This window comes from Nelumbo lutea, chromosome 1, assembly GCF_056320005.1.
Source record: "Nelumbo lutea isolate HS-2025 chromosome 1, American lotus-T2T, whole genome shotgun sequence".
Lineage (NCBI taxonomy): Eukaryota > Viridiplantae > Streptophyta > Magnoliopsida > Proteales > Nelumbonaceae > Nelumbo > Nelumbo lutea.
Window position 1 is genome coordinate 59,526,570 of NC_142684.1, and position 20,921 is coordinate 59,547,490.

General features: G+C 37.5%; 1 protein-coding gene across 4 annotated transcripts in view; it reads left to right on the plus strand.

Moving 5' to 3' along the window:
* FU (kinase family with ARM repeat domain-containing protein) overlaps positions 1–20,921 on the plus strand; it is a 54,394-nt gene that overhangs the window by 16,256 nt on the left and 17,217 nt on the right. For all 4 annotated transcript variants that reach the window (XR_016109775.1, XM_088977387.1, XM_088977401.1 and 1 more), the window contains 11 exons: positions 5,424–5,516; positions 5,583–5,657; positions 5,809–5,901; positions 8,869–8,932; positions 9,549–9,633; positions 10,258–10,330; positions 10,425–10,493; positions 10,604–10,684; positions 10,847–10,955; positions 11,043–11,192; positions 14,696–14,834. Coding sequence is in view for 3 of the 4 variants with exons in the window: in XM_088977387.1 (XP_088833513.1) it covers positions 5,424–5,516; positions 5,583–5,657; positions 5,809–5,901; positions 8,869–8,932; positions 9,549–9,633; positions 10,258–10,330; positions 10,425–10,493; positions 10,604–10,684; positions 10,847–10,955; positions 11,043–11,192; positions 14,696–14,834 (1,031 nt within the window). In the remaining variant the exon portion in view is untranslated. The remainder of the gene's footprint in view (positions 1–5,423; positions 5,517–5,582; positions 5,658–5,808; positions 5,902–8,868; positions 8,933–9,548; positions 9,634–10,257; positions 10,331–10,424; positions 10,494–10,603; positions 10,685–10,846; positions 10,956–11,042; positions 11,193–14,695; positions 14,835–20,921) is intronic.

Here is a 20,921-nt window from a genome sequence, read left to right on the forward strand (position 1 = left end):
TAGGATAATAGGGTGTCTCCTCAAAGAAGGTGACATCCATGGAGACAACCGTTTCCTGAAACCGGATCATAGCAGCAATAACCCTTTTGAGTTTGTGCATAACCAAGGAAAATGCATTTGGAGGCCTTAGGTTCAAACTTGGAGTGATGAGGCCCGAGAAGCTGAACGAAACAGGTACAACCAAAGGTTTTAAGGGGAACAATGAACAACTCCTCGTCTGGGTATAGAAGGGAAAAGGGGGTTCTCATATCAAGAACCTGGGAAGGAACTTGATTAATGAGATAAACTGCCATGAGGATAGCATCACCCCAGAAGTGAATAGTTACATTGGAGGTAAACATAATGCTTCTAGCTACCCCCAAGATATGCCTATTATTCCTTTCAGCAACGCCGTTTTGCTATGGGGCTTGGTACACACCTTTTGGAATTTTTTGGCTTTTTTAATTTTTTTGAATTTTCTTTTTGTAGTTTTACTCCTTGCTTCGAAAATGCACACACCTTGCCTTGCGCTTTGCTTCTTGGGCGCAAAATGGCCCTTGTGCTTTTTTCCACATTTTGCTTTTAAAACAATGGTCTAGATACGTTTGGACACATCGATACAAAAATGTTTTAAAAACTCTAAAAGGGTTTCAGACATCTTCTGAGACTCTCTTCTTATTATGAAATAAAAAATAAAAAATAAAAAAAAGAGTATTGGCCATATTGTTGTGCAATGAAACCCATATTGTGTATGGGTGTGTATCAATATTTTAATCCTTGATGTTATCTAGTTCATATGCTACCCACATGCCAATACTTGATTTGATGTTGTCTTGACATGTTAGACTAATGGTAAACCTTCTTCAAGTAGGCATACATCTCATAAGCCATTCACATCCTTTTTATGGGTATAGCAATGTGAGACACAATGGGATCCAAAATCTAGGAAAATATTTTTTCATTGTCCAGCTTCCATTGCGAAAAAGCCTTGGTATCCATTTCATTTGTTTTAATAACCTTCCCATTCAAATAACCTTTTGATCCTTTTCTTTCAACAATGAATTCAAAATGGAATTTCCACATGTTGTAATTAATTTTGTCAAATTTCACTGGAATAATATCAACCTTCTCAGCCATTGTAGATAATGAATACAATCCAAAAACAAGGCGACGACACTCAAATTGATTTTGTGGAGAAAAATATGGTGATCAACCAGCCAAACTAGATCAAGATACAGTCCAAGTACTAAAGTGAATATCACGACACTGAAACAAAGTGGGTTCCTCAAAGGAAAGCCCTTAACAGCAAAGCCGAAATGATTACGGTGCAAAAAAGGAATTTTGCAGTACTGTTGATCTCAAGAGAGGATCAAAGCCCTTCTAAGAACTGATCAAAACCTTGATCAGACCAAACATGTAATAAGAGAGTGCTAGGCGATGCCAACTTGGGAGTCTTAGGCTGATTGTATCAACTGTTTGGAAAAAGTCAAAGAAACACCAACTCTTCAGGCATCTTTTCCAGGAAAGCTGTACTTCCTTTGGCTGATCAAAACAGCCTTCAGACAAACCTTAAATAGAAGTCAATGGCAGTCTAAAAGCTCCTCAAACATGAAACAGCCTTTCAACACTCAAGGTTTCAAATATGATCAATAGCTGGTAGAACCAACCTGCTCTGATGCCATGTTATTCTACCAGTTTGAACAAGAGAGAGCACAAAGAGTTAAGGGGTGTTAATAGAATGAATCGATCCCCACCCCAAAGAGCGTTGTACATATTAAAATATGTACAATTACAAGAAAGGCCTTAAATCGCTGAAATGAGGAAAAAAATAAAGGACTAAGAGAAAAATACTAGATACTACAGGGACTATTATAATAACATACATCCAAGCTCTCCACAGTTTATTCAGTGGAACTTTGTTGTTTGAGATCCTATGCGCAACAAGCTTTTTAGGTATTCAAGTGGTCCTATTTTTTTTATTTTAATAGTCAATATACCTTTAATAGTGTGCAAACACCAATAAAAAGGTGATTTAGAAGTTAATAGACCACTACAAAGGTATAAAGCACATAAAAATATATAAAAGAGTGACTAAAAAAATCAAATTTATAAAAGGTGCATGCTTGGCTCGAGTTGCAAGGTTCAAAGTATTGATATGTATCATATCGGGGGCTTCCTGATATGCCCCTATAGGGGGTGTTTTAGGGTCTTGGCCAGTTCAGATGGTGGATGGACCTTAAACCAGCCTCTTTGAATCAGATTCGAAAAAAACTCAAAAAAAAAAGAAAAAAGCTATCAATACTACCCGATATGCCACTACTGGCGTATTGATATTTTGAACCTTGCCGAGGTGTGAGGATCACCAGATGTGCATCTCGAAAAGGACCATGCTTGTGTTGAATTGAGGTGCTTAGCTTAAAGTATGCCTCACCTATGTGCCTTTATGTGCCTTAGGTAGACACTTTTTAAAAATTGCAATTGGTGTTTTGCAATTCTTCCAATTTGAGAAGGTGTGAGGATCACCAAATTTGCAATTCTTCCAATTTCTCATAATGTAATCCACTGAGAATGTTTTGAAGTGTTTCATGGTCTTGATCCAATACACTACCTTTTTTTTGATCAATAAAACAATTCATTATTTATCACAATAAGAATTGCAAAGAGGAAGGCAAACTTTCTTATCTTCCAATTTCAGCTTGAGCCCCAAGAAAGGAAACAAAAAGAGAGAGAAAAAAGAAATTTAAATTACATTTGTGCCCAGAACATTGAATCCTTGTCCACCCCTTGTTTAGCTAACCCATCAGCAAAAGAATTAGCTGATCTTTTTACCCAATTGATTTTGACTTCCATTTCTCGAACCAACGATCTGAATTTCTTCCTCACATTGCTATAACTCCATAAACCATTATTGTCTTTATTCAGCCACCCTACCACCACCTCCGAGTCCCCTTCAATTATGAGTTTTCTGATATTCATCTCCCTAGCTTTTTGGACTCCTTCCATAACTGCATGGATCTCAGCTCTGGAGAGTCACCCACTCCAATTGGGTCTGAGAACATGGCAGAAACAACCCCATTCACATCCTTGAAAACACCCCCAATTCTTGATTGTCCATGGCCCCCCTCTGCTACTTCCATCAAATTTTAGTTTTATGAAACCCTCAGGTGGGGGAGTCCAAGACACACTCATTATTGCTTTAGCCTGGGAACAACTAGCAAGTCACCCCACTTCCTCAGCATGTCATCCACTGTAAAATCTATGAATAGCTCCAGGGATTTCATCCACTGTACAACCCTTACGCCACCTGAAAAAAGGAGCAAAAAGACTTTGCAAATTTGATGGAGGATTCCAAGTACACCCAAAAAAAGAGGAAGCCCACTCCCAAATAGACTTTGCAAATTGGCAAGATACCAGTAGATGAAAACCAGTTTACCATCAGCTTTACAAAGAACACACCAATGAGGGGACAGGCAAGTATTAGGTCTCTTCTTTTGGAGCAGATCACTAATGTTGAGTCTTTCCAGAAAGGCTTCCTAGCAAAAACTACCAACCTTGGGAGGAATTGGCCTGCACCAAACCTCATTAATAGGGAAGGGGGGGGGGTTACAAGATTGGACTGGCTTAACACTTTAAAGAAGGAGGCTCAGGAGAAGGAGCCAGTAGGGGCGGGGATCCAGATTCTAGACTTTTCCTTAACAGGGTCTACGAAAACATCATCAAGAAGTTGGAGGAGACTCGAAATACTATCAAAGTTTGAGTGTCTCACGGCCCTTCTCAGACCCAAATTCCAACCAAACCTAGAATTGGAAGAGGAAGGAGTAATGGATCTAATACACTACCTTCAATGTATGCTTTTCAGTTACTGTATCCTTTGTGCTATTTTGCTCCTTGAATAGTCTATTGTTTCTTCCTTCCCAAATAGTCCACAGAACAGTTGCTCTTGTGGACCTCCACACAAATTTCCCTCTTTTAGGTAAATCAATTAGTCCTTACCTGAACAGTCCAGCCACATTTTGTGGGGTGTCCACCTGCATCCAAAAAGAGAAGCAGACTGCTCCCAAATGCAAGACACAAAAGGATAGGAGATTTGTAAATGGAAATGGACCCACCACTTGCATTAGAAGGGTAGAAATGTAGGGAGAGGGGGACCAATGTAATCTTCTCTTTATGAAGCAAATCACAAGTCTTTTTCTTTCCAACTATTCACCAATTGAGGCATGATTACCATCCATTCATAAATTGTAATCGAGTTTCTTTAGTCTTATCATGAGTAAATGGTGATATTATTCTTAAATGATAGCTCAAGATAATCTTTTTATACCTTTGTTATGCTTTGTTGGTCACACTTGTATTTTAACATTGTCATGGCTTCTCCGTACATGTGTTTAGTTTGTAAAGTTTGAGATACTTCAAGGTGCACACAACACACGTGAGGAATAGTTTGCTTATGAGCCATGAGTTGTGATTGATGTACAATGAAAATGTATCCATCATGTATGGCAAGCACACACACACACACACACATATATATATATATAGAGAGAGAGAGAGAGAGAGAACAATAAGTCTCATAGACGTGGATAATTGTTTTAAAAAATCTAAAATTTAAAAGAAAAGATCAGAAGTATCAAGTATGTTCATGCTTTACTTACCTCTCAGGCCCAATAAGGATGAATGCAACTTTCACCTACTTTGCACAATGAAACTCCGAATCATTAATATACAAAAAATAGTAGAAAGCAAAAAATAAAGAAAATTGATAAGAAAAACGAGATAGAAGTGAAAGGAGGGTTCTTGAAGGTAAAAGTAGAAGGAAGAAGAAGATAGAAGACTAAGGGGTGCCAGGTCCCAGGAAGGATCCCTAGCTGACCCAGCTCATCAGCATTTGTACTTACCATAAACTTGACAAACAAATTTACCCCCAATAGGGCGTCTAACTAGAAACATAATAAATAAAAGAAACAATGGGCCATGGCCCAAGCCCTATAAGTGATAACTTATAACAAATAAAGAATAAACACACATCTGTCAACAAAAGTAATTACTATATTCTTTGTGGTTTTTTATTTATCAGAATGGAATCTTGGGACCTTACTGCTTATGCTTTGGTGTTAGATCCCCCTTTCAGCTAGTGTTTTGCACCTTAATTCTTCTTAATATGAAACATCTTTATTATAAAGAATCCTCCTTCCTCTTCTTCCTCCTCATCCTCCTCTTAAGGAGTCTTATTCCTCTTATGTTCTGAAATATGCCTCAGCCTCCAAATAGTGGAATGCCTTGTCATGCCTCTGAATGTTAAAACATTGAGATAAAGTTCACTTCACACCTTTGTGTTTTGAAGCATTATTTCTACATATTTTTGTTTTTGGATATGACTTGATTAATGATCACACATCAAATATATATATATATTTCTGTTCCTGATGGTTTATTGGATCATGCAGATTCTAAGGAAATTGAAGCATGAAAATATAATTGAAATGCTTGACTCATTCGAAAGCCCACAAGAATTTTGTGTTGTTACAGAATTTGCTCAGGTAATTAATTTCTAATATGGGAAATACTTAATTACATGGACAACAATGACACTTTCCTGTATGCAGGGTGAACTCTTTGAGATTCTTGAGGATGATAAGTGCCTTCCAGAAGAACAAGTTCAAGCAATTGCCAAACAGTTGGTATTTTCCTTGCTGAGTCTTTGCTTCCAGTAGAAATATTTGTCCTATCTAATCCTGGTTTAATGTCATGAAAGTTTTTCATATGATACTTGCTTTTATCATTATCCACTAATTGTATGCTTTTTTCCTTAAATTTTGTTGGGTATTTCAGGTGAGGGCATTATATTACCTGCATTCCAATCGTATTATTCATCGGGATATGAAGCCGCAGAATATCCTCATTGGTGCTGGATCCATTGTTAAGGTTGGTCGATCTGGAGAAATACCCTACCTTGCTTTTGTTAAGCTGTCAAAAGGTGCATCCAGGCTGCACTATGAACTTTATGATCTTTAGAATATTCCCCCTTTTGGTGCATGCATGATTTTTGAGGCACTTTGAAATGAATTATATATTTCTTTGGTTGAGTATGTGTTTTGCCTTAGGCCAGCTAGTTCACCCTTTACACAAGCGACTCAGGGTGATCAATCTTATATAATTAATACATGTTTTTTCCTCCTCTCGTTTTTAAACACAACCTCATTCTTATTAACATATGGTCTGTGTTTTGGGAATTTTATGTTTAAAAGGTCTCATGGATTTTTTCCTTATCCTTATCGACTTTGGTTATTTGTATTATTTGGATTCTTTAGTGTTGAAATTTATTTGGGAGTAAACTGGTCTTTATGCTATCGTTGCAAAAGGTTATAAATAGTGAAAAGGAGGTTCATGCCAAATATTTTTCTCCTTATCTAAACTTGTGTTATCTTCTTGTTCTCTACTTCTCTAAATTGATACATCTAAGTTCTAATCTAGAAAAGAAACAAACGTGTTTTAGATTAGCCATAATGACCAAATGGTTAGCCTACTATGCATTAATGACGCTTAAGTCATCCATACACTTAACTTTACCCAATGATTCTTAGGAGAATAATTTTGTGAGTTCGCTCACTCACCAAAGCTCCAAAGACCCCATATTTGCTAATGTTGCTCATTTATTCATCCTAATAAAAGATATTTTTAAACAACACTTAAAGTTTCAAAACCTTTATTTATAGGGATTAAGACTTTAAGATCCTAATATGGATTATGGACTTGTTTGGGCTTGCTTCAGGGGGCTTGGTAAAAGGGCAGCTCGTAGAATCAAGAATGCATAATGTTTATCTTCACATTAGCTATTTGACGTAATTCAGTTGGTTAAAAATAAAGAGATTAAGAGTTAAAATGCTTGAATATGTTTTATATGTTATGCTTGATTTATCAATAAGAGAATGTTATGCTTGATTTTATTTTTAATTTTTAATTTTAAATATGTTTTACATGTAATGTTTATGTATATTAATTTGAAATAATATGTCTTTTAAAGAATTTATCTTAAAATTTAAGTTTACATTTTTGCGCCGTGCTTTAAAAAGGCTTGCGCCTTGCCTTGTGCCTTGTGCCTCGGGCGCAAAATTGCCCTTGCGCTTTTTTTTGTGCCTTTCGCTTTTTAAACACTGGTATAGAGCAATGACACACACCACTTGTGAATTAGTCTAGTTTAAGCATTTCCCCCAAGAGATAACATTCCTGTAGGCAAACCCATTAGGGTATTTTGTGACAAACAAGCTATCATGAGAGGACCAAACATATAGAACTATAGAAGTTGACTGTCATTTTGTGAAAGAAAAAGCTGGAGTGTATTTGCAACAAGCTGATTTGTGCACCAAGTGCTTAAGCTGCAGTAGGATGGATTATATTTGCAACGAGTTGGAGTATTGTCTTAAAAGGCGTGGGATGCATATGCCTAGAGGTGTGCCTACAGGCGAGGTGCCCCCAAAATGCACTGAGGTCTATGCCTATGTGCAAGAGGTGTACATTTCATACACTTTGTGCATGAGGCGTGCTAAAGGCTTATGCCTCATGTGCCTCACACATGCCTCACATAGAAAGACAGCAAAAGAACAAAAAGAAAGAAAAAAAGAAATAGAGAAGAAAAGGGAATGGAAGGGAAGGAGCAACATCTATTAATGGTAATTATGCTGATAGGGGGCTGGAGCTTCATTTATGACCTTACGATTATTGTGCACTCTTTTTTTTGGTGGCTCTCTTGATCACTTCTATCACACCTTCCTCCTCTCATCCACTACCTCGTCCTAAACCAGCATTTTGAGGAGCATGTCTTCGTTCTACACTGAAAAAACTCTTCTGTGTGAAGAAAACACAAAACACCACTAATGATGTAAGACCACTACTTCCTAATCCAACTTCTTTGTCTGTGCACTGATTGGTTCATATTCTGATTGGAATCCAGAAAGCGACCTTGCAACATCTAAATGTTTACATTATTGCATGCGAATTCTTAGATCCGTGGAAAGGGGCTGATACACACTCAGCTCTTTCCTGAGATTTTGAAGAATTGAATAGTAATATTCAATACTCTTGTACCTTGTCAAAAAGTAGTCTTGGTTTTATTGATATATTTGAGTGGCATTATTCTGGCCATAGTGTGGCCTTTGTACGTGTTCCCAAATTTCTTTTGCTGCTTCCAAGAGCCTTAGTGTTATTAATCTCTGATGCCTTGTTAAATAGCCATGTCAGAATCTGTGTGTTTTATTGCACCCATTAATTATATCCAGGACAACCAATAGTAGATGTAGGATCAATTATGCGTCCTGATTTCCCTTGGGCAGTGAGAAACATTTCAACCGCCTTTGCTCAAGGCACATTATTTTCATTTGAACAGTGAAATAATCTAGGTTCATGACCAGCCCTGTTTCGAAATCACACTAAAATAAGCTATGTCTTTACAAGATAAGTCAAAGGATGATTTCCTTTAGATGTGGACTCACTGTACTACAACTCCAAACTAATGCATCCCGTTCCTGTAGCCAAAAACAATTGAGAACTAGACCCGAAACTTCATGTTACACTATACAGAATACTAAAGTCCTTCCTACTACCAACCTGCACTCACAAACTTATTGATTGACACATCCAGCCTTCATTCTTCACCAAACAAATGGTACTATTATCAGTAATGCTTTAGTCAATCTGATATATGCACCATCACAAACCTTCAATTCTGAGTACTATCACTGTCAACGACCATGCCCCTCTTTGAACCGTCGATTAGAGGGACTAAACAACAACTCACAGTTGATCATAAGTTTAACAACAAACAAAGCTCATTGATCTTAAGCCTCATGATGAAAATGGAGTTTAACTCATTTATGTAGATTGCTTATTTTGCAGCTTTGTGATTTTGGGTTTGCACGAGCGATGTCTACCAATACTGTTGTCTTGCGGTCTATAAAAGGTTAGCAATATGTTTGTACATTTTGCATTTCTTTTTTACTATCTTGAAGGACCGTAATAATGTCTTTATGTTTTCCATTGACTATGATGCTCTTTTATTTTTCATTTCTTTGATATACAACCCAATTTGGTGGTTTTAAATAGCTGAAGCATTCTTGTTGTGCAGTAGATTTCTTTGTTGTTTTAACTGCATTGACTATAGTCCTTTTGCCTTATGATATATTTATATTCTTGAGCACTTTAGTAGGTAGGAATGAGTTGAGCATTTGTTAATCTTTGAAGGGACCCTGCCTTAGGCTTTTGTTCAATGCAGGATTTTAGTTAGAATTGTTCAACTTGGTTACCAAAGTTTGTTGCTTCCTTGCACTTAGGAAATGCCTTTTGGTTCTAACCTGGCGAACTTTGTGCATATGTTTATATGCAGTATGATGCTAACTAGCATAAATCTAGCATTTATTTGTAGGATTACATTTTAGACTTGTACTTTCAGTCCTAAAGCCCTTTGCGATCATATACATATACACAGATTGTTCTGTCCCAGACTATCATTTGTTCCTAGCTTCGTGGTTCTTATTTTCTTTTTAATTATGCTAGCTTGTTCTGTCTATGTCTATCAGGAACTCCCTTGTATATGGCCCCAGAGCTGGTCCGTGAACAACCCTACAACCATACTGCTGATTTATGGTCTCTAGGAGTTATTTTGTACGTATCAATATTGCTTTTATCTGTTTTGTCTCCATATACATTATGATTCTAGTTTTTGTTATAGTTAAATCATGACATACCCCAAATGACAAATTGTTCCGTTTTTTTTTTTTTTTTTTTGTTTTTTCCCCATTGATATGAATTGGTAATTCTTGCTCTTTCCATTTTTCACTCGGTAGATCATGGTGTGTAGCTTTCCTGGATATGCTTCTGTTCTGGACCCTATGCTGTTTTCTATCTAAATTAATTCCGAGCAAAACATTTTGCCACCGAAAATAGTGTTTTCTAATATCTGATTAGTTATGGAAATTCTCCCTTTGTTATGGTGCATTTGGTTAATTAAGCTGAAGTATAGATACCATGTTTTCTTCCCTTTCTTTTCTAGTTGCAAGTTAACTCTTAAGAAGTATGAGTATATGAAATGGGAATACAAAGATGCGATGGTTTCTGATCCTTATTATTCTCTGAAAAAACTGCAGTTGGCTACTGTTGCTTCTAGGGATAGTGTTCTATGTATTTCATTAATGATTCGTTTGAGTTGTGAACAACCTTTCCATTTTCATTCCATTCATGCTTCTTTTATGATTTATTATAACCCAGTTGATTTTGTGGCATAACCAGGTATGAACTATTTGTTGGTCAGCCTCCATTTTATACAAATTCAGTATATGCCCTAATCCGACATATCATCAAAGTATGTTATTGCAAACTTGCAATCCCTTTCCTGTATCTTTCTGTCTTGGTACTTCTGTAGAACAAGAAAAAATATCTGCTGTGCTGTTTTACAGGATCCAGTAAAATATCCAGACAACATGAGTCCAAATTTCAAAAGTTTTCTAAAGGGGTTGCTCAATAAGGTTGTTTCATCTTATAGTCCTACTTCTGAGATGAAGCAAAAGCTCTTTGTTTTCCACTTTTTGCTATTTCATTCAGCTTGTAAAAGAGTTCCAAATATCATGGACAACAGGTACCACAGAGTAGACTGACTTGGCCTGCACTTCTTGAGCATCCGTTTGTCAAAGAATCATCAGATGAGGTGGAAGCCAGGGTAAAATCTTCTTAAGTTTTGTATAAATTGCTGTTATCTTTTTCTGGTGTCCCTCTCAAGCCTTAGATTTGTGGAGGTCACCTATATGCTGTAACACGAAGATCCTTCTCCTGTGAGTTGACATTTATGATGGAGATAGTGATTTCTTGTAAAATTGGTCAGGAACTACGTGCTGCAACTGCTACAGCCAGGGGGTGTGATGCAGCGTGGAGGGGAGAAGGAAGTAATGTACATGTATCAACCACTACACATGTGACGATCAGTAATGAGAGTGAGAACCTTTCTTAGTTTAACAGAACTTTCTATGTTTCAGATTTGTCAGCTTCGTAGGAACTGTTCCAAGATATTTATGTTTCAGGTAAAGGCCATTCTTCTGCTGTTCATGATAATGGCGGGGTTTGTGGTGTTCCCAACGAATGCCAGTCAGATATTCCTAGTTCAGCTTTGGGCAATTATTTACCACATGAATCATCAGGTTTGGTAGGTCCAACTGATGCTGTTCAACCAGGTTAGTTGCTTGATTAGTCGATTTTTTTGTTTTTTTATATCTTCTTGATTATTAAGATCTACTGAAGATCAGGAATATATGAATGAAACAACCTGTATATTAAAATTTCTGCTTTTGATTATTGATGAAAATGGTATTAGTGGCAATTTGATGTTGGGATTTTGTATTAGTAATAGTCCGAAAGTTTCATTAAATTTATATGAAATTAATGTATCAAGTGCCTAAGTAACTAGGCAGCCTTGGCTAGAAATCCTAGCGACAAATCCTCATCTTGGGGAACCAATTCTCAGTGCAATTGATTTCTATTTGCTAACTCTTTTACTAAAATGCTAACCCACCAGCCATATCATTGGTTGATCTCAGAGTCCATCTGCAAACTGTTCTCATCTTCATAGGCAGTTCTAATCTCCCTTGTAAGATGTCTATATTGTCAAGAGCTTGTGTTGTTCCTTTTGAGCTACCCCAGTCCCCACAATCACCTGTGATTCTCCTAAATCTAAGACCCTGAAGTTTATGCTGTGATTCACCCGTGAGTCTCCCTAAATCTAAGGCCCCTTTCCCTTCCTTTCCCTACCTTTTCTTTCAAACCAAACACAGCCTTAGAGTTTGCTAGTCTTAACCCATTTTAAATTACAAATAATTCTGCCTGAGTTGAATCACAATGGCCATTGTATCCAGAAAACGAGGCTAATATATTACCTTCATAATTTTGAATACTCCCTCTATTCCTTAGGCTCATGAATTCTCTAAACTGTAATCAGCGAGGTTTATATTGATGACATTAGGGGTATGGGGAACTAGGTTAAGCCTTAGATTTATCCATTGCAAAAATGGCTTTCCCACCACAAACGCAGTGGGTCACTATAGTGTTCTCACCAGAGTTCCAGTAAGCGGAGCTACTGGAACTTTTCTGCATTGGGCGATGTCTATTTTTGAAATCTCCTTGCTGGGTTCTAGGGGTGAGCACTATTCAGTTAAAACCAAAAATTTTGGTTTCGTTTTTTTTTCGGTTTTTGGTTATTTTGGGTGTTTTTGCTAATTCGGTTTTCGGTTTCAGTTTTTAGAAATAGATTGGTTAACTGAATTAACTGAACTTTTTATTATTATATGTAATATATAATATATAATATGTAACATATAATATATTATATATTATATATTAATATATAATATACTGAAATTTGATTTCATAATATATATTTTATAATATATAATACGAAATATATGTTACAATATATATAATAGAGTATATATTATTAAAATTCGGTTTTAACCGAAATAACCAAAAACCGAACCGAAAATTTTGGTTTATTCGGTTCAGTTTTTAACCGAATAAACCAAATGCTCACCCCTACTGGGTTCTCAACCTTCGTGAACTCATTCATGGCTGAATGTGCATTTGATCAAATCTTCACACTTCTTGGGCTGGTTCAAATTGGGAATCAGAGATCACTGGGATTGGAAGCTGAATGCTCTGTAACATGTTCAATCAAATTGAAGAGAGGGAAGAGGTGAATTGGGATTGCAGCTGCGTCTTCTCACACTTCTATTATCATTATATAATACAGTGGTTCAGGTCATGGAGGAGTTTTCAAAACCTTAGATCAAATCCAAATTGAATTGGGAGAGAGAGGAGAGATAAACTTTCCTAATTTGGTCATAACTGCTTTTAGCAGTTGTGTTCCATCTAGGACTCCTAGAGTAATTCGACACAGCATCAACTTTTCTAGAGGTTTCAGAGTGAGAGGGAGTCTGTAAGATGTGGGACCCACAAGAGTTCAGATAAGACCAAAGTTCAAAGGTCTGACCTTAGTTGCAGTTTCTCAGTTTGACTATGAAACTGCATGGCTGAAATAATATGTAATTGTAGATATAATTTTGTATTTGTATATTAATATATTGCAAGGATACCTTCAGCCTCCTACCTATTTTTTTTTTCACCAAAAAAAATACCTATTTTTCTCTTGATATACTTGTATGTTGTAATATTGTCATATTATGATGTCCAAATGTGCCAATTTATCAAATATGTAGGTTTATTGTCAAATTACCGGTTAAAAGTGTGGTTGTTAATTATAATTGGGCCTTATTGGTTCAGATTCAATAGTCCTGATTATAGACCCTATAGGGTGTTGTTCTGAACTGGTACTGCACATTTATTTATTGCGTTTGGTTCAGATTTACCCCGGTCTGATCCATTAAAAGAACTATGTGCATGGGTGTGGGTTTAGGTTAACAATATTACATTTTAGAAATAATAAATGTAGTCTGTGGTGTCAATGATTGTATAAATATCTAATATATATGCATATATACATATTATAAATCAATGTTGTCAAATCTTACAAGTTATGATACATTTCAGGTTTTGAATCATGAATCCCAAGGGTTTTGATTCAAATCTTATGTCTGAACCATTTTATATAAAAATCTTATGATTTTTTGTTTGAATCCTACAATTTGATCCATAAATCTTACAATTTATGCGATTCCTGTGATTCACTATGATTCAAATCAATTAAATTAAGAATCAGTTATCTACTTTGTCATTTTGTGTTTATATTTAGTTTTGTCAATGGTGCCTTGTCTGAAATACCTTGTATGAACTTGATTTATTTATGACTATATATTGAATTTATTTTCTATCATATGTTGGATAAAGATCCATTGTATGTGGATTACTTAACTTTCAAGTCAAACTTGATTATATCATCTTAGACTTTTATTGTATAGTGGCAGATTCTGTTGTTTTAGGTACAAATTTGATAGATATGGATTAAAAATAGGGTTGAATCATTGTTCTATGCATATTTAACCTTCTAGCATTTCTATATTTAATTTTTTGACGAGTTTGTAAAAACAGAAATAATCTTGAGTTATGGTATGATTCATGATTCAATTTGATTCAACTTTATCTATGATTTATGATATGATTACGATTTTCAGAACATTGTTATTTATTCACAATTTACACATATATGTAGGTGTGGATATTATAAAATGCTGGTAGGGTTTGGGTGGGATTAAGCTTTGGACTGCTTGAAGCCTCATCCCAAGCAGCCAAGCCCAACCTAAGTTTAGGTCAAGCCCAGCCCAGAGCCTAAAAAATCAAGACCAAACTCTGCAAAGGCTCCGCTTGGGCTGCATCAGTCTATGGTTGTTCACTGGACTTGGAAAACTTTGTCTGCATTGTTTCATAATAAAGGCCTATTTGGAATTTTCGATGTTATCATTACGGGTTCGACTATGATACTAGAAAAACTTGATATCTGAAAAACTTGTGACCAACTAACTGGTATCATAAACATGTTAACCGATGAGGTGGTATTTATAAAATTCATGGGTGGGTTTTCATTGGTGAAAGCTCTTTCGGTATCACGTCTTTACAACATCATAGATTTCCCCTATCATTACTTGTTATTGCTATCAATTTGTTTAGTTATCTTACTTTTTTGTGTTCTTGGTAATATAGTTACTTAATTGGATTTTTGTGTGGTTTCCAGGTTGCCAAGTGTTGGATAGGTTAGAAAATAATTCTCGTACAGTAAAAGGTGCAAATAGTATTGGCCAAGATAACGAAGCATTAAGAAATATTTTACTGCCCATAAAAACTTGGTCCCAGAGCTCGCCCAACTCTCACAGGTAAGAGGAAAAATTAGTGTCTTCCTTTACATTGTTTTACAATTGCAACATCATTCCATATTTTAACATGACAATCCAAATTTTAGAAGCTGGTAAATGTTAAATAGAACTTAGGTGGCATTTGATTGCTCTGATTATGTTTGAAATCTGAAGAACTTGGAGTTTGGGTCTTGTTTGTGTTAGTGTCTGAACTATACCTCTGAATACTAATAAAAGGTCTGATTTGTAAGTGATGGCTCATGCATGGAATGGTTTTGGATGGCTCATAATGACAAATATGTGCTCCTTTGGTTTTAATATGATAGAGGCTTTAAAAACATATTTTTGGTTTTTTTTTTTTTAGATTTTTGATGGTTAAGAAGAACATTTTTGCTTTTCAGATTTCAGATTTATCAAATGCAACCTTAGTTTTTGAAATCAAATCTGGAATGAAGAGAAGAGACAAAAGAGAAAGCAAAGAAGACCCTCCTTTTTACCCATTCTCTTATTTTATTAGGGCAACATAACATAATAAAAAATACACTTTTGCTGCATGCAACTAATAGTACATATTACAACACTCTCCTTCAAGTTGGGTTATAATGTAAATCCTTCCCAACTTGTTACACAATTCATTATGACCAAGGACATTCACACCTTTTGGGAATACTGAATACATTAGCTAGTTGTCGATTAGAGCTAAAATATGGGGTACAAGCTTCATCATTTTCAATTTTCTCCTTAATGAAATGCTTATTTACCTCAATATGTTTGGTTTGGTCATGCAAACCAAGATTGGCAACTATATTAATAGTTGCTTTATTATCATTGTAAAGTGTAATGGGGTGTCAACAACGAATCCTACTCTCCTAGAAGATTCTTAATCCACAACATTTTAGCCACTCCACAGTTCATGTGCCATAGCATGGTACTTAGCCTCTAAACTAGATCTAATGGTTGCTTTCATGGTTTTTAAAACCAAACCGGACAACAAATCGTTTAGGGGTTTGGTTCCTGGGTCCAATGGTCTGATCGTTTGAACCAAATGGATGGCCCGTTCTTACAAAAGAAGTAAAAAATTAAAAGCGACCGAAAAACACTAGGCGATTTGAATGGTTTGAACAGCTCGACCGCCCGGGTTAGTGGCCTGTTGACCAATTCAACAGTTTTGGCCAAAAAGACGATTATCGGGTAAAATAGAACCAGTCAGGTGATTGGTTCCCAGTTTTCCGGTCCGACCGTCTGGTCCAGTCCAGTTTTGAAAACCATGGTTGCTTCTTGCTCCTCCATGTTACCATACACAAAAGTACAATATTTAGTAGTGGATCTCCTGTCATCAATTGAATTTGAAATTTATCATAATCGAATTTGTTAAAGGTGAACCCGTGTTGAGTTCTTGTTTGTAGTGACAACTCGAACGATGTGGAGTGAGATTAGCATGTCGTATTTTCAAGACGAAAATACGTCAAAGAGCTTGAGGGGATGACTTGGGCTAGGGGACTTCGATGGTCAAGTCAATGCTGAGTTGGCGAAGTGAATGGGCGCTAGTAGGTAGAGAATCAAAGCAGAGTAAGTGTGCAGAGAAGTGAACGTACCGTTTAAGGGTGAGGGTAGAGGTGTAAATTGGGTTATGCTGGGCCGACATGGCACAACTCGCCTGTGGCCCACACAAAGAGTGTCCCGTGCCGTGCTTCCCTCCCTTGGTATAAGTTGGGGGGGTGTTGGCTTTGCATGACCCATGGCTTGAGCCCGTGTGGGCCCTTCCCTTTTTGTGGGCCTAGGCCTAATCGGGCCAAAAAGGCCTAGAGTTTTTTTGCTATCTTTCCTTTGGGCTTTGAACAAATTGAAAAAAATAAAAAAATCTAACAAAGAAATGAAAAAAATACTTACCAAAATACAAAATGGACAACAAATTGGAACAAATAGGATTTTTTTTCATTTAAAATATAAAAAAAATTACAAATTAAAAATAAAAGTTACATTGTTGAAAAAATAACAAATAATATAAATAAAATTGAAAAGATTGCTCTATCTCCTTGATGTTAATCATCTGCTTCATTAGATGTAGTAGTGTCATGCCCTTCTTTGTCTTGTAATTTATCCTCAACATCCAACAAATCTTTAGAATAGATGTCTTTTTCTTGTTTCTCATGGAAGAGCAACTGCTTGGCCAAGTGGCCAGTACCACCCTTGCTACTGAACCTAAAGTCGGTAACACTTTCATTAACTCATCAAAAGAAGATTTACAATAGGAAGACAAACACGCTTATCTTCCAAGAGCAACAAAGAACCTCAAGAAAAGAAAAAAAAGAAAGAAAACACACTATAGTTATAGCTTAGCCAAAAAAAAGTGAATCCCTTTCTGCCCCTTGTTTTGCTAAGCCGTCAGCTAGGGAATTAGCCGATCTTTTAACCCAAAGTATCTTAACTTCCATCTCCTGCACCAGCCACTTGAATTTCCTCCTCTTATTATTGTACTTCCATAAGCCATTGTGCTCTTTAATCAGCCACCCTATCACCACCTCTGAATCCCCTTCAATTAAGAGTTTCCTGATGTTCAACTCCTTAGCTTTCTGTACTCCTTCCATAACTGCAAAGATCTCAGCTCTAAGGGAGTCACTCACTCCAATTGGGCCTGAGAACATAGCAGAATTGACCCCATTTTCATCCCTAAAAACACCAAATCCCCGATTGTCCCGGATTTCCCCCGCTACACCCATCAAAGTTTAGTTTCACGAATCCCCTAGGTGGAGGGGTCCAAGCCACACTCATTATTAACTTAGTCTGTGTGCAATTTGCAATTTCACCCCACTTCCTCAACATGTCATCCACAGTGTAATCTGTGAAAAGCTCCAAAGGTTTCAGCCACTGTACCGCCCTAATATGAATGATAGCCCTCAGATCTGCTGCTCCTCTCTGAGCTTCTGAGAATATCCTGGAGTTTCTTTCTTCCCAAAGTGTCCAACATACTGCAGCTCTTAGTCCTCTCCACATTGTCCTTCCCCTTTTTATCTGCCACCTTTAAAGAGAAGGGGAAAAAGTCCTTGCAAGTCTGATGGGGTATTCTAGCTACATCCAAATAGGGACAAAGCCCATTCCCAAATTGACCTCGCAAAATGGCAAGACACCAGTAGGTGAAAACCAGTCTCCCCATTCGCTTTACAAAGAACACACCACTGAGGTGACAAACAAGTATTGGGTCTTTTCTTTTGGAGTAGATCACCAGTGTTGATTCTTTCCAGATAGGCTTCTCAACAAAAACTACCAACCCTAGGAGGTATTGCTTTGCACCAAACCTCATCAACAGGAAAAGGAGGGAAGGTAGGACTGGTGGACTGACTTAAGACTTTGAAGAAAGAAGCACAAGAAAAAATGCCGTTGGGAGAAGGTGGCCAAATTCTAGAATCCGCCCTAGTGGGGTCTAAGACAATGTTATCAAGAATAGCAATAAGGCTCAAAATATTGTCAAAGTCCGAGTCCCTCAAATCCCTTCTTAGACCCAAGTTCCACCCAATCCCAGAAGTGGAAGAGGACGGGGTGGTAAAAGGCGAGATTGGCTCATTTTTCATATCAGAAAGAGCAAACAAAGAAGGAAACTGATCCTTTAGAGGGGCACTCCCCACCCAAGTTTGTTCCCAGAAGTTTATGGAGTTACCGGAATTCAAATCATACCTGATATTAGGGGAGAAAATTGGTAGCAGGTCATGAATGGCTTTCCAAGGAGAATTGCTTGTGGTCATAGCTCTGATTCCAGCATCCCATCCATTATGTTCCAACTCATGAATACTTGCCACTATTCTAGCCCATAGCTTCTCCTTCTCCAAGGGGAATCTCCACAACCACTTTCCCAACAGAGTCATATTCCTTCTCCTAATATTCCCAAGCCCCAAACAACCACATTTTTTACTCCTACAAACTATCTCCCAGCTAACTTTATGATCCCTCTTTTCCTCTTCCGGTTCCCACAGGAAATCTCTCATTAACTTCTCCAATTTATTAGCAACCTTCACTGGGATTTTAAATACCGACAGGAAAAAGATAGGTAAATTAGCAAGCGTGGCCTTAATAAGAGTAATTCTCCCACCAAGAGAGAGGTAGTTCTTTTTCCATGACACCAGTCTTTTTTCAAACCTTTCCACCACCGGGTTCCAAAAGCTCTCTCTCATAGGATTATCACCTAAAGGCAACCCTAAGTAGTTCAAAGGCCACCCTGAGACTTCACACCCCAGCACTTCAGCACTCTCCCTGATCTCTCCCTCCTCCAAATTCACCCCCACAACACAACTTTTCCCAAGGTTAACCTTCAAGTTGGATATTTGCTCAAACAGTTGTATCATCGATTTCAAGTTCCTGATAAAGCTCACATTACCGCCTTCACAAAACAGAATTGTGTCGTCAACAAACTGCAAGTGAGTAAGGGGTGTTTCCACCCTCCCAACTCTCCAGCCTCTAATAAGCCCCCTAGAATCTGCTTTGTTAATCAGTTTCCCCAAAACCTCCGCAATTAGAATGAACAAGAAAGGAGAAAGGGGGTCTCCTTGTCTTATACCCCTATTGGCTGGAAAGAAATCTACCATTGTCCCATATACTAGCACTGAGTAATGAAAAATCCGGACACAGCCCATAATCCACTTACACCACCTATCCCCGAACCCAAATTTAGTCAAAACTTTCCTCAAAAATTCCCAGTCCACCAAGTCATAAGCCTTTTCCAAGTCCAAGTTACAGACCACTCCCTTCTTCTTATTCCTCTTAAAGTTCTCCACACTCTCATTAGCAATTAAAATCTGATAAGTAATTTGTCTTCCATTCACGAAAGCTCCTTGGTAGTGTGCAATGATATCTGGCAAAACCTTCTTCAGCCTCAAAGACAACAATTTTGCAATGATTTTATACAAGCTATTAACCAAGCTAATTGGCCTAAAATCCTTCGAGTGGGAAGCATATTTCTTTTTTGGAATTAAGGCTATAAATGTAGAGTTCACACCCGGATTGACAATTCCTCTCCTGAAAAACTCCTCAAACACTTGCAAAAGATCATCTTTCAAAATATCCCAACAGTCTTGATAAAAAGCCATTGTGAACCCATCCGACCTTGGGGCTTTTGTTCTATTCATAGAGAATATAGCCTCCTTGATCTCTTCTAAACTAAAGGTTCTCTCCAACCTTCTCCTGTCCACCCCTACATTTAGCCAATCCAGTCCTTCTACCCACACCCTTCTACACACAGGCCTTCTTAGAATAGATTTGAAGTGCTCCACACAAGCCCCAACAATCTCCTCTTGATGTACTAGCTCAACTCCATCTACTACCAGTTTGGAGATCAGGTTCTTCCTTCTCCTGCCATTTGCTAGAGAGTGGAAAAACCTAGTGTTTCTGTCCCCCTTTTGCACCCATTTACACCGAGATTTTTGCCTCCAGCTAATTTCATCTTTGTGCAGGTAGTCCTCTAACTATCTTCGTAAATCTCTCCTGAGCTCATTGTCTTCCTCTCCAAGTTCTCCCCTTTCTTCTTTAGAGTCAAGGCTTTCAGTCTTATCCAACAGATCTCCCTTTCTTTTTTCTATCCTCCCAAACTCCATCAGATTCCACTCCTTGATTTTTGCTTTCAAAAATTGAAGTTTCTTATGGAATTTCATCCCCTCCCATTCCACCAATGGGTTACACTCATACCACCAATCCCTCACTTTGTTAGTAAACCCTGGGTGGAGTAATCACATATTTTCAAATTTAAAGAGGGTAGGACCTCCACGCCTTCTTTCCTCCTTACATAACACTATGGGCCAATGATCGGAGGTCACCCTTGGAAGAGCTCTAGAAGCCAAGTTTCCCCAATGATCTTCCCAATCCAGAGAGAACAGAAATCTATCCAGTTTACAGCAAATGGGTCTAGATTGGAGATTTGACCAAATAAATGTCTTATGGGCTAGGGGGATCTCTTTAAGCTCAAAGTCATCCACAAAGCTGTTAAACTTCCTCATGCTTTTTGTTACCCTTTGGTTAATCTTATTGGATTCCTCTGAGAATCTAATCACATTGAAGTCCCCACCCATGCACCAGGGCCCATCCCACAACCCTCTAACATCCGCCAATTCCTCCCACAACTCC